Source organism: Lithobates pipiens, unplaced genomic scaffold, assembly GCF_037356315.1.
Source record: "Lithobates pipiens isolate NorthernLeopardFrog02 unplaced genomic scaffold, aLitPip1_a1.2 Scaffold_18, whole genome shotgun sequence".
NCBI classification, from domain to species: domain Eukaryota; kingdom Metazoa; phylum Chordata; class Amphibia; order Anura; family Ranidae; genus Lithobates; species Lithobates pipiens.
The window spans coordinates 633,356,405-633,370,551 of NW_027507758.1; the positions used below are offsets into that span (position 1 = coordinate 633,356,405).

The 14,147-nt window shown below is 47.6% G+C and overlaps 2 protein-coding genes across 2 annotated transcripts in view; both read right to left on the bottom strand.

The window, feature by feature from the left end:
• LOC143989923 (uncharacterized) overlaps positions 1-14,147 on the bottom strand; it is an 87,625-nt gene that overhangs the window by 39,651 nt on the left and 33,827 nt on the right. The window lies entirely within an intron of this gene.
• LOC143989986 (uncharacterized) lies at positions 4,695-10,560 on the bottom strand. Its single transcript, XM_077490228.1, has 2 exons — positions 9,139-10,560; positions 4,695-5,000 (listed from the first exon to the last, which is right to left on the bottom strand). Exons 1-2 carry the CDS (start codon positions 10,558-10,560, stop codon positions 4,695-4,697), a joined length of 1,728 nt encoding a protein of 575 aa, XP_077346354.1.

Consider the following 14,147-nt stretch of genomic DNA (forward strand, 5'->3'; position numbering starts at 1 on the left):
CAGTTCATTTTTGTTCATCTTTTTATATGCTGATAACCCAGACATGTTGCAAGCAGAAAAGATAGAACAGAAAGCAGAGATAGGAAGAAGGTGTAGAAAGGAGCTGTTGCTGTATATCTCTTTTTAACCACTTAAGGACCGCCGTATTGCCATTGTACGTCATCGCAATGGCACAGGCAGGCACAAGCACGTAGATGTACGTGGCTGCCTTCCAGCAGGTGGGGGGTCCGATCGGACCCCCTCCCGCTGGATACGGCAGTCCGTTTCCCTCCAGGAGCGATCCGTGATGAGGGGATGGCCGTTGGTTTCTGGCCACCCCCTCTGGATCGCTCCTGACCAATGACGAACTTCCTCCCACTGTGTATTGTTTACACAGGAAGGAGGAAGTGATGTCATTCTCCTCAGGGCGGTCTTTTTGACCGGACTACGAGGAGAAGACTAATAGTAAGTGCACCAAAACACTACACTGACACATAGGTACACAAATCTGATCAGATCTATACTAGCGTCCCAAAAAAACGCATTGTTAGCGGGATCAGCCCAGATACCTGCTAGCACCTGCGTTTTGCCCCTCTGCCCAGCCCACCCAAGTGCAGTATCGATCGATCACTGTCACTTACAAAACACTAAACACATAACTGCAGTGATCGCAGAGTCAGGCCTGATCCCTGCCATCGCTAACAGTTTTTTTGGTAGCATTTTATATTTAAATCCGGAAGGCGGTGCTTGGTTTTTGGGGTCCCGTACATGGCTAGGCTCCCAAAAAGTCCCCCACATGTGGTATCCTCGTACTCGGGAGAAGCAGCAGAATTTATTTTGGGGTGTAATTTGACTTATGCCCATAGCATGTGTGAGCAATATATCATTTAGTGACAACTTTGTGCCAAAAAAAAAAAGTTTGTAATATTCCCGCAACTTGTGGCAAAATATAAAATATTCCATGGACTCAACATGCCTCTCAGTAAATAGCTTGGGGTGTCTACTTTCCAAAATGGGGTCATTTTGGGGGGTTTTGTGCTATTTTGGCATTTTATGGCCTTCGAAACTGTGATAGGTAGTGAAGAGTCAAATCAAAAATTTGCACCCTTAGAAATCCTGAAGGTGGTGATTGGTTTTCGGGGCGCCGTGCACGACTAGACTCCCAAAAAGTCCCACACATGTGGTATCCCCATACTCGGGAGAAGTAGCGGAATATATTTTGGGGTGCAATTCCACATATAACCATGGCATGTGTGAGCAATATATCATTTAGTGACAGCTTTTTGTAAAAATTTTTTTTTTTTGTCATTATTCAATCCCTTAGGACAATAAAAATAAATATTCAATGGGCTCAACATACCCATCAGCAATTTCCTTGGGGTGTCTACTTTCCAAAATGGGGTCATTTGGGGGGGGTTTGTACTGCCCTGCCATTTTAGCACCTCAAGAAATGAGATAGGCAGTCATAAATTAAAAGCTGTGTAAATTCCAGAAAATGTACTCTAGTTTGTAGACGCTATAACTTTTGCGCAAACCAAAAAATATACGCTTACTGACATTTTTTTTACTAAAGACATGTGGCTGAATAAATTTTGCCCTCAATGTATGACTAAAATTTAGTTTATTCGATTTTTCTTATAACAGAAAATATTTTTTTTTTCAAAATTTTCGCTCTTTTTCCATTTATATCGCAAAAAATAAAAATCGCAGAGGCAATCAAATACCATCAAAAGAAAGCTCTATTTGTGAGAAGAAAAGGACGCAAATTTCGTTTGGGTGCAACATTGCATGACTGCGCAATTAACAGTTAAAGCAGCGCAGTGCGAAATTGGAAAAAGACCTCTGGTCCTTAAGGTGTTTATTGGTCCGGGGCTGTAGTGGTTAAAAAAAGTAAACAAAAAAAAATAATGTGCACCAGCTTGTCTCTAAGGACTGTTTCCACAAAGGTTACACTCCTTCAGTGCAGAGCTAATTCCTAACAATGCACTGAATGCTCTTAATGCGAAACTATCCCGCTACGCTGCCAGCCAATATGTGACGAACGCGGGTGTCAGATCCCTGCCATCCTCGCTAACTGGCGACAAAGGACCGGCCAACCTCACACCACGCTGTCACTTACGTAACAATGCCACACTCAGCTGCACCCAGCACAAAGATTTTCCAGCTTGCAGGACCACAATCTAGGTGCAGGCAGCCTGAGAGCGATTGTCACTGGGCTAATTACACAATTAACCCTTTAACTGCCACCACCCCCATTTAAAGACAGAGCCGGGGGGACTCGTAATTTTAGCAATACCAATTATAAGTTTAGAATAAGCGCCTGCAACACACACGGCCACCACAGACAGGTCTGCTCAGTGCCTTACTCTACCACAGTAGCGCCCTTTTTAGAGACAGGTTCGTTTATAGTTTGCATCAAGAGCTTTAAAGACAAGGTTAACACTTTTCAACATAAGGATTTATTATGAAAAGGTCAAGGTTGGTGCGAATAAAACATTTACAGAAAAAGGATGTTTCAAAAAATAAAGACAATATACAGCCACAAAGAAATAAGGTAGAATTGAGAAGGAAGAATACTTGCAATTAATGTCCGAGAGTTGATCAGAGTTCAATCGATGAGCGAAGGTAATCGGTTCTCAAACTTGGCAGATGTTCTTTCTTGGATGGTGAAAAGGAGAACTGCCCATTGCCTTGGCCTCTCCTCTTTTCTGTCAAATCAAAGGGGGTGTTGACAGCGACCAGTGATCAATCGTCTGGTCATCTTGTTTAGGGGTTGGTTGCTGGGAGGTGTCTACACTCATGACCCTGTCCCAGGTACACTTTATGATACATATTCATATATCTGCCTCTCTACTGTCTATAGACTGCAGATATCCATTTTAGTGATCAGCATGATATTTGCTTCAAAACAAGTCCACACATGACAGGTTTCCCATTTCAGGGTTACCTAGGAGAAGTAAGGGGTCCCAGTGGATTCCCATATGACCTGACATAGGGGTGTCTAGACTTGAAATGTTAGAAATGATCCGAGGAAACTAAATATATCCATATTATGGCTGTGCTACGATGGCTTTGAAAGTTATAAAAAATGTTGAATTTTCAAAACTTTACTAATCTTTCTGCAGTCTGTGGTTGGAAGTATTTACGATGGGTATCTGTTGGTTCTCTGCATGGAGAGGGTGACAGTTTTAAGACAGGCCGGAATATCTTGCCAGGCAACTTGAGCCTTGTTTATTGACCTAGCCTGCTTCTGTTTTCTCTGCTAAGATAACCTTTCTTTCCTTTTGAAGATGTTAAAAGCTGTGGAATTCCTAAGACAGGGAGGGGGGAGTTCAGATTCTTCTGTAAGTTTACAAGGTAGCCAAGCTGTCATGGCTGCGTTCCACACAAAATGGCGACTAGTTACAATATATCCTGGCTCAGACGTGATATCGTTACACCTCCCTCCTTAGGTGGTTGCATGGGAGGGAACTACAATTTCCCTCCTGACGCAACCGACTCTTGCAGGCTCGGCTTGTCGCGACAGCCCATCAGCATTACCATGGGTGCTGCCTTTCTTATGCGGGATGGTGAAATCATATTGCTGTAGAATTAAGCTCCACCAAACTAGTTTGCCATTCCCCCAGCCACACGATTTAGCCAGCTCAAGGTACGTTTGTAACTTCTGGAGAGCCCACACGATCGCAAGACACTCCTTTTCAATCGTGGCGTATGCTACTTCCCTGGGAAGCAGCTTCCGGCTCAGGTAGAGGATGGGATGCTCCTCTCCGGCATCATCCACCTGGCTCAGGACTGCACCCAATCCATAGGCAGAGGCATCAGTCTGCACTAGGAAACGGCGGGTGAAGTCTGGAGCCTGTAGCACAGGGGCGTGGGCCAGCGCCTCCTTTAAGGCCTGAAATGCCTGCTCACATTCGGGTGTCCAAGACACCACCTTGGGCAGTTTCTTTTTGGTTAGGTCAGTCAGAGGTTTAGCCAGGCTACTATAGTTACATACAAACTTCCTATAATAGCCAGCGGTCCCCAAGAAAGACATAACCTGCTTTTTGGTTTGGGGGGTAGGCCATGCCAGGATGGCATCAACCTTCCCTGTCTCGGATTTCAGGGTGCCCCCTCCTACCCGGTGTCCCAAGTACTGCACATCGGTCATGGCAATCTGACACTTACTGGGTTTGACGGTCAGATTGGCAGCTGTCAGTTGGTCCAGGACCTGTGACAGGTGCACCAGGTGTTCTTCCCAGGTAGGGCTGAACACGGCGATGTCATCCAGGTAGGCTACTGCAAAGGTTTCCAGCCCAGGCACTGTGGGACTTCTGAATCACCCCCAGCTGTAGCATTTCCTCCACCTCCCTTTTCATGTCAGCCAGCACCTCCAGGGAGACGCGATAGGCCGACTGTTTAATGGGAGGATGGGCCCCAGTGTCCACCTGGTGGACAACGAGATGCGTCCTCCCAGGTTTTCCCGTAAACCTGCTACCATGCACTGCAAGCACTTGCTTCAGTCCAGGTACCTGGTTGGGGGTAAGATTGGAGTTTATCAGGAGTTCAGAGTCTACCTTCCTGGTGTCAGCTAGCAGGTCTAGAAGTGGATCAGCCTCCTCAGGCTCTGGCCTGCTGCAGACTGGCATGACATAGGCCGTGCGTTCATGATGGGCTTTGATCATGTTCACATGAATGGCCTTCTGCCATCTACTCCCTTCTCCCAACCTGACCAATTAGGTGACATCATTCAGACGCTGGGTGATGGTGTACGGGCCTTCCCATGCTGCTTGGAGTTTGTTCTGCCGCAGGGGAAGCAGAACATACACCTTCTGACCAATGTCATAGGTCCACTCCCTAGCATTACGGTCATACCACTCTTTCTGCCTGGTCTGGGCCTGGGTCATATTTTCCCGCACAATTTCCACCAGCGCCTCCATTTTATCCCTGAATTTTAGGACGTAATCCACAACAGAGACCTCTGGGTCGGCAATCTTGCCCTCCCAGGTCTCACGGATTAGGTCCGGGGCCCTCTTACCCTCCTTCCATACAGAAGTTCAAATGGTGAAAAGCCTGTGGACTCCTGAGGCACCTTTCTGTAAGCAAACAGCAGATGAGGCAGATACCATTCCCAGTCCTTGCCCTGGGAGTGCACAAAGGTTTGCAACATTTGTTTCAAGGTGCCATTGAAGCGCTCGCACAAGCCGTTTGTTTGTGGGTGATAAGGACTGGCCATGATATGCGTCATCTGTATTTGCTGACAAAGAGCTTGCATCAAGTCAGACACAAACTGAAGGCCTTGATCGCTAATGAGCTTGGCTGGGAATCCCACTCTTGTGAAGATTCCCAACAGAGCATCAGCGACCTTGTCTGTCCGGAGGCAGGAGAGAGCCACCACCTCTGGATAACGCGTGGCATAGTCGACAACTGTAAGGATATAACGTTTGCCTGAACTGCTAGGGATGGCCAAAGGCCCAACGATATCCACTGCCACCCTCTTAAAAGGTTCGTCAATCACAGGCAAAGGTTTTAGTGGAGCCCTGTGGACATCCCCTACCTTGCCAACACGCTGGCAGGTAACACAGGACCGACAGTAGTCAGCTATGTCAGCAATAGGGATGAGCTTCGTGTTCGAGTCGAACGTACGTTCGACTCGAACATTGGCTGTTCGTGCGTTCGGCGAATTCCGAACGTTTTGGCCGTTCGCGTCAAAATTCAAGTGACGCGCGCGCGGACCACAATGCACTGCGTTGGAGCAGTGCATTGCTGCCCGATGATTGGCCAAGCATGCACTGTGACCCCGCATGCTTGGCCAATCGTAGCGCCGGCAGCGAGGAGAGCCATGATTGGCCACAGGCATCCTGCCTGTGGCCAATCATAGCTCAGGCTGTGTAGTGCACGCCCCACACTATATAAGGCCGCCTTTGAGGCGGCCTCGTGTAGTGTGTTACCTAGCATCTGAAGCAGTGGGTGTTCTGTGTACCTTCAACACAGTACACACCAATCGTTTTTGGCTGATTTCCTATCTTGCTGCTGTGTAGTGGTTGTTGTCTGTGCCCTGACTGCAGTATACACCACTATATTCACCTCACCTATATAGCTAGTGATCTAGCTTTAACCACTTAACAACTGCCCATTGCCGATTAACGGCTTCAGGGCGGTTGTTTAACTCTGAGAGGCCGTTAATTAACGGCCTCCCAGAATTCTGCTCTCGCGTGCCCCGAGGTGTGCGCACTCGAGAGCATCCGTGACCGCCGGGTCCTGCATCACGGATCACGGTAAACGGCCGCTCATAGCGGCCGTTTACCACGTGATTGCTCCGTCAAATGACGGAGTGATCACTTGTAAACAAACCGGCGTCATGTTATGACGCCTGTTCCTCCCTCCCCTCTCTGTACCGATCGGTACAGCGGAGGGGAAAGAGATCGGTGTCAGCAGCGATGTGGGCTGCATCTGCAGTGCCCACATCGCTGCTCACCTAATTTAACCCCTCAATTCCCTGCCAATACTCTGCAGTACCCTGCCATTACTCTGCAGTACCCTGCCATTACTCTGTAGTACCCCCCAATACTCTGCAGTAACCTCCATTACTCTGCAGTACCCCCCAATACTCTGCAGTACCCACCATTACTCTGCAGTACCCGCCATTACTCTGCAGTACCCCCAATACTCTGCAGTACCCTGCCATTACTCTGTAGTACCCCCCAATACTCTGCAGTAACCCCCATTACTCTGCAGTACCCCCCAATACTCTGCAGTACCCGCCATTACTCTGCAGTACCCGCCATTACTCTGCAGTACCCCCAATACTCTGCAGTACCCTGCCATTACTCTGTAGTACCCCCCAATACTCTGCAGTACCCTGCTATTACTCTGTAGTACCCCGCCAATACTCTGTAATACCCTGCCATAAATTGCCATACCCAGCCATACACAGAGATACCCAGCCATACTCGGTGATACCCAGCCATACTCGGTGATACCCTGAAATACCCAGCCATAGATGCCGCCCACCCCTCACCGCCCTCCGGTGCATCTACCAACTCGCCAGTACGATCAAAGCCAGAATCTTTTTTTTATTTTTTATTTCAGGCTTCCCAGCCTAGAGGTGAGATGTGGGGTCATATTGACCCCCAGATTTCACTGTAAAGAGGACCTGTCACCCCATATTCCTATTACAAGGGATGTTTACATTTCTTGTAATAGGAATAAAAGTGATCAAAAATATATTTTTGGGGAAAAAAATGTCAAACTAAAATAAATAAAGTAAAATGAACAATAAAAAAATAAAATAAAAATTAAAGCGCCCATGTCCCCATGTGCTCGCATGTGCCACACATGTGAGGTATCGCCGAGAATGTTAGAGCGAGAGCAATAATTCTAGTCCTAGACCTCCTCTGCAACTCAAAACATGTAACCAGTAAAAAAAAATTTGAAGCGTCGCCTATGGGGATTTTTTAAGTAGCGACGTTTGGCGCCATTCCACGGGCATGTGCAATTTTGAAGAGTGACATGTTTGATATCTATTTACTCAGCATAACTTCATCTTTCACTTTATGCAAACATTGGGCTAACAAGTGGTTAATAATAGAGCTTGCAGTCAGTAGTGTTAGGAGATAGTGCGTGCGTCTGCGTGCTCTGTACCCAGTACATACCGCTATAATATAGGGCAGGCCCCTACTTTCAAACATCCAACTTACAAACATCTCCTACTTGCAAACGCAAGGAGACAGCAGCAAGTGAGATGAAAAAAGATGGACGACAAAACAAATTATACAGGGGTGATAACCCTTCCCTATGTTTTCCAAAAAGCTTAAAAATAGTTTTTTTGACTGGAGCTACACTTTAAAAATGTACCAGTTGAAAATGACAAACAGATTCAACTTAACACAACAAACCTACACAGTCCCTGTCTTGTTTGCACCGCCTGTATACTGCTGTTCTGAGTATATAGGGCCTGGGGGCCACACGCATTTCCTTTTTTTAATATGGGTACGGGGTTCCCCTTAATATGCGTACAAGACCCAAATAGGCTGGTAATGGGCAGGGAGGGCTACCCATGCCATTTTTCTGAATGATTTTCAACCATATTGCAGGAACCAGATATAACATTAAAACCGCAAGCAGTTTTAAATGGTGTTATTTCCGTTTAATGTCATTTTGTGCAGGGACTGTTCTAAACACGGGAAACACGTGGCACTTCACAGGCATACTACAGACACCCCCCAGGTACCATATTTAAAGGAATATTTCACTTTTTTTTTTCACTTTAATCGTCATTAAAATCAGTGCTCCCGCCAAAACGGCAGTTTTTAAAACTTTTTTTTGCAGTGACCCATGTCCCCTGAGGCAGGAGGCAGGTCCCCAAACCCTTTTTAGGACACTATCTTGCATATTAGCCGTTAAAATTAGCACTTTCCAATTCGAACGTTCGAGTCCCATAGACTTCAATGGGGTTCTAATGTTCGTTTCGAACGCGGGGGTCGTTCGCAAGTTCTGGTGCGAACCGAACCGGGGGGTGTTCGGCTCATCCCTAGTCAGCAAGCATCCTGGGCCAATAAAAGTTATGTACCAACTGCCCTCGGGTCTTAGTGATCCCCAAGTGACCTGCGAGGGGAATCTCATGGGCCACTTTTAGCAGCTGTCCCCTAAATTGACTGGGTTCCACTAGCTGTCTGTCACCTATGTCAGCCTCATTCCCCTCTGCAGGCAAATTTTCTTTATACAGTTTCTCTTTGTCCCAGTAGACCTTTTGTTTGTCATTCTCTGCAGGGGGGTGATCAGCTAGACTTCTGAGCTGTGCTAGTGTTTGGTCTGTCTGCAGTGCTGTTTCAAAGGCGGGACCACAACTCTCAGCCAGCAGTCCTGTGGCAAACAAGGACGGCTGCTGAGGCTCAACAGAGGTGGAGTCCACTGGGTCAGAACAGGGAGAGGGCCCTGAGACCTCCTCCTGCTGTTCTGCGATCAGTGCCTGCACCTCGGCTGCCTTTGATCATCATCATCACATTTAACCTTTATCAGTTCAGCAACATTGGAACATACATCAGGTACCTTCACTAGCAAGGGGGCCTCCTCTCCTGTCTCTGAAGAAGGAGGACCTTGCCCTTCAACTCCACCCTCCCCCTCCCTCTGTCCATCCACAGGTTGCCCAGATATTACCCCAACATCTGTAAACAGTACCTTGGTAGGTCCAGAGAGTTCCGTGGGAGCATCCGGGGTGCTCTTAGCAGGGGCATAGTAAGAAACAAGGGTACCTAAATCAGAACCCAACAACACAGCAGTGGGGATCTCCTCCGAGACACCCACCTCTCTCATCCCACTTCCAGCACCCCAATCCAGGAAAACATAGGCATGGGGTACATGGGAACAGGTTTCCCCAACTCCGGTCAGGGTAAGGTACTTCTCTGGGATGATGTCTGTTTTTTCTATCACCTCTGGTCTGACCAAAGTGACTTCGGCTCCGGTGTCACGAAAGCCTGTTACAGTTCGGTGGCCTACAATGACTGGCTGCAAGTTGGCATTGGTTCCTGGAGGTTTTCCACCGACGAGCAGCACAGCAGAAGGGTTGCTGGCCGCATGGCCAGGCGTCGTCGTCTTCTTCTGCTCAGGGCACTGTGTCCGGAGATGTCCGCCTTTCCCACAGTTATAGCATTTGCGGTTGTCAGTCACAAAGGCTTTGGCTCCAGGAGCTGCAGATTCCGGCCGCTGAGGAACTTGGTTGGTAGGTAGAGGAGGGGTTGCCAGGTGTGATTTCCCTCCTTTCCAGCCATTTGGAGGAGCCTTGCGATGGTCAGATACCCGAGAGTGGATATAGGTATCTGCCAGTTCTGCTGCTGCTTTGGCAGAGGTTGGCTTTCGCTCCAGCACAAACTGTCTGACGTCTGTAGGACAGATGTGCAAAAGTTGATCTTCAATCATAAGATCTTCCAAGGACTCAAAAGAATCGGCTTTCAAGCCTTTAGTCCACTGCCGGAATGTGGTGTGTAAGCGACTTACCACATCCAGGTATGAGTCCCCAGGCCCCTTTTGCAAGGACCTAAAACGCTTCCGGTACACTTCCGGGGTTAGCTGAAACTTTTGGATGATTGCAGCCTTTAGGGCCTCATAATCACCTCCTTGCTCTTTTGACAGTTCTACATAAGCATCCAGGGCCTTGCCTCGTAGCCCTGGCGTCAGGTACCAGGCCCATTGTGCTGGGGGCAGATGGTACTGACGGCAAGTTTTTTCAAACGACAGTAGATACACATCAATGTCACTGTCCTTTTCCATAACTGGAAATTTGGCTGCCGGGGTCACTGGCAGAGAGTCATCCCTGTACTTTAGGGATCCGAGGTTCTGAACCTGTCGCTGCTGCTGGAGCCTAGCCATCTCCAGTTCGTGGCGACGATCAGCCTCCCTCTCAGCCTGGCGTTCTGCAGCCCTGCGTTCTGCAGCCTCTCTTTCAGCCCTGCGTTCTGCAGCCTCTCTTTCAGCCCTGCGTTCTGCAGCCTCTCTTTCAGCCCTGTGTTCCGCAGCCTCTCTCTCAGCCGCAGCTTGGCGCTCGAGAAACTGCAGGTACACCACAGGATCCGTCTCCCTGAGGTGTTGTAGTGTTTCCTGCATTTGAGGACAGTCTATTCTGGTTCCAGGCAATCTGATGCTGGCCTGCTCCGGCGATGGCTTGGAGGTAACAATCCGTGATAGTCCAGTGTCAGTCTCTGCATGCCCATCTGGTGAGGCCGCCTCTGAACCACTGGGCTCTGGAGTAGCGGAAACCCTTTCTGGTCCAGTTTCCCCCAGGTTGTGGTCTGCACGGATATCAAACTCATGTAGGGCATGTATCAAGCCATCACGGTTTTTGCCACTGACATCAATTCCTCTTTCTGTGCACTCAGCAGCCAGTCCATTTTTGTTCATCTTTTTATATGCTGATAACCCAGACATGTTGCAAGCAGAAAAGATAGAACAGAAAGCAGAGATAGGAAGAAGGTGTAGAAAGGAGCTGTTGCTGTATATCTCTTTTTAAAAAAAGTAAACAAAAAAAAATAATGTGCACCAGCTTGTCTCTAAGGACAGTTTCCACAAAGGTTACACTCCTTCAGTGCAGAGCTAATTCCTAACAATGCACTGAATGCTCTTAATGCAAAACTATCCCGCTACGCTGCCAGCCAATATGTGACGAACGCGGGTGTCAGATCCCCGCCCTCCTCGCTAACTGGCGACAGAGGACCGGCCAACCTCACACCCCGCTGTCACTTACGTAACAATGCCACACTCAGCTGCACCCAGCACAAAGATTTTCCAGCTTGCGGGACCACAATCTAGGTGCAGGCAGCCTGAGAGCGAGTGTCACTGGGCTAATTACACAATTAATCCTTTAACTGCCACCACCCCCATTTAAAGACAGAGCCGGGGGGACTCGTAATTTTAGCAATACCAATTATAAGTTTAGAATAAGCGCCTGCAACACACACTGCCACCACAGACAGGTCTGCTCAGTGCCTTACTCTACCACAGTAGTGCCCTTTTAAGAGACAGGTTCGTTTATAGTTTGCATCAAGAGCTTTAAAGACAAGGTTAACACTTTTCAACATAAGGGTTTATTATGAAAAGGTCAAGGTTGGTGCGAATAAAACATTTACAGAAAAAGGATGTTTCAAAAAATAAAGACAATATACAGCCACAAAGAAATAAGGTAGAATTTGGAAGGAAGAATACTTGCAATTATCAGCATGATATTTGCTTCAAAACAAGTCCACACATGACAGGTTTCCCATTCCAGGGTTACCTAGGAGGAGTAAGGGGTCCCAGTGGCTTCCCATATGACCTGACATAGGGGTGTCTAGACTTGAAATGTTAGAAATTATCCGAGGAAACTAAATATATCCATATTATAGCTGTGCTATGATGGCTTTGAAAGTTATAAAAAATGTTGAAGTTTCAAAAACTTTACTAATCTTTCTGCAGTCTGTGGTTGGAAGTATTTACGACGGGTATCTGTTGGTTCTCTGCATGGAGAGGGTGACAGTTTTACGACAGGCCGGAATATCTTGCCAGGCAACTTGAGCCTTGTTTATTGACCTAGCCTGGTTCTGTTTTCTCTGCTAAGATAACCTTTCTTTCCTTTTGAAGATGTTAAAAGCTTTGGAATTCCTAAGACAGGGAGGGGGGAGTTCAGATTCTTCTGTAAGTTTACAAGGTAGCCAAGCTGTCATGGCTGCGTTCCAAACAACATGGCGACTAGTTACAATATATCCTGGCTCAGACATGATATCGTTACAGAAGATGGCAAAGCTTATTTTCTTAGAAAAAAAGAGCCCATCCATATGGGTGAAATAAAGGCTGCTCACCCTAAATATACAACAAAAGCAGAAAAAGAAGAAAGCTATCAGGGGCTTTTAGGCAGCAAAAACATATGTAGCGGCAGCTCCTGAAGAGCACGCGCTATGCTTTTTCTAAAGTTAAAGTTGCCTAAACTGCAGCTTGGTTTGGGTATAATTATCTAAATTGGGCCTCAGCATCAGTCTGATTGGACTGTGAGATGTTCAGCCTGGCCACAGGGGGCACTGTCTCTTCTGGCAGGCATGGAATTATGGTCTGGTCAGGTGCTTAAATTACTCTCTCTCGGAGCCTGCCCAGTGGGAGTGGCACTCTGTGCTTTCTGGGAGAGGGCATTTAAGATGCGGAGGTCACGTGGTTCGGGGTTCCGGTCCAGAATGATGTGCTGATTTCATGGTCCTGGTCCTCCTGACCAGCCCCCAGGAAGGCTATGGCCTGGGGTGCGGATCCACCTGACTTTAATGTCTCGGGGCTGGCTAGCCTGAGGCAAGGAAACTAAGGAAGGATTCTGAGGTGGTTGGGTGGCGTCTCCGGTTCGGGAGAGACCCAGTGTACATCCAGCATTCCAGGGGAGGACTCTTCATAAGAACACCACGTATGGGTTGGTTTTCTTAGCAAGAGCCTGGAAGGGCTGAAGTAACCAAGAGAATCCGGTCTTGTGGATATCGCCAAGCAGGCTGAGAGATCCAGTTATCCCACAAGTGTTCTCAAGCTTAGTTTTCCTACGGGTTCTACAACGTCTGTGGCAGAAACATTATTTTGTACATTCTACAATGTCTGTGGCTGAGACTTGTTTCTGAGTAAGTACCAAGTTGGCTGCTAGGCCTTGTGAGAGAGGAACTGTCCAACCTGAGTGACCATCCAGTTGCGAATGGCTATTCTCTGGATGCTTTGACACTAAGCCCACTTACACACGGTCGGAGAATTTGCCAACCAAATCCGTCGGATTTTGCCAGTCGGATTTAGTCCGACGGATTGTGTCCGAAACTGTTGCATACACACGGTCGGGCCAAGTTGGCGAAAAATCCGATCTTTCAGAACGTGATGACGTAACGTTACGATGGGACTACATTCAGGCTAGTAGCCAATAGCTTTGATGTAGGAATTTGATCTGAGCATGCGTGGCACTTGGTCCGATGAAAATGCTCTACACATGATCGGATTAGGTCCGTCCGGCCCAGTTGGTCGGGAAATATTTCCAACATGTTGGAAAATTGGGTCGGACGGAGATTCAGACGGAATCAGTCCGATGCATACCACACACAGTCGGATCATCTGACAACACGGTCCGATAAGACTCATTCCGACAGATTCTCCGACCGTGTGTACAAGGGCTAAGAGTACCTGAACCCTCTTTCCAACCCTCTGATCCCAAGTTGAAAGACTGTTTAATTGTCTGAGTTTTGCAAATAAAATCCATTCAAGTGGATCTATTGTCAGTCTCAAGTTACTGGGCCATCTACCACGGAACAACCCCTAGACGTACAACAAGGAGAACAGAAGGTAACGGTAAGCCCAAAAATAACTAGCAGCTCCTTCGGGGGTTAGTGCTACACATACAAAATAAATGAATTGTGTATATAGAAAAATATTTTTATTCATACAAAATTGTATAAAGTTTAAAAAAAGTGCATTATAAAAAACACGATCTCTGGTATGAGTACCCTCTATATTAACCTCTTGCTGACAGGCTCACGCAGATATACTGCGGCAGAATGGCACGTACAGGCAAACTAACGTACCTGTACGTTACCCTTTAAGAGGCGGCCTGCGGCACGCGTGGCAAGCTCCCTGAGTCGGATCGTGGGTCCCGCGGACTCGATCACGGAGAGGAAGAACAGGGAGATGCTAATGTAAACAAGCATCTCCCC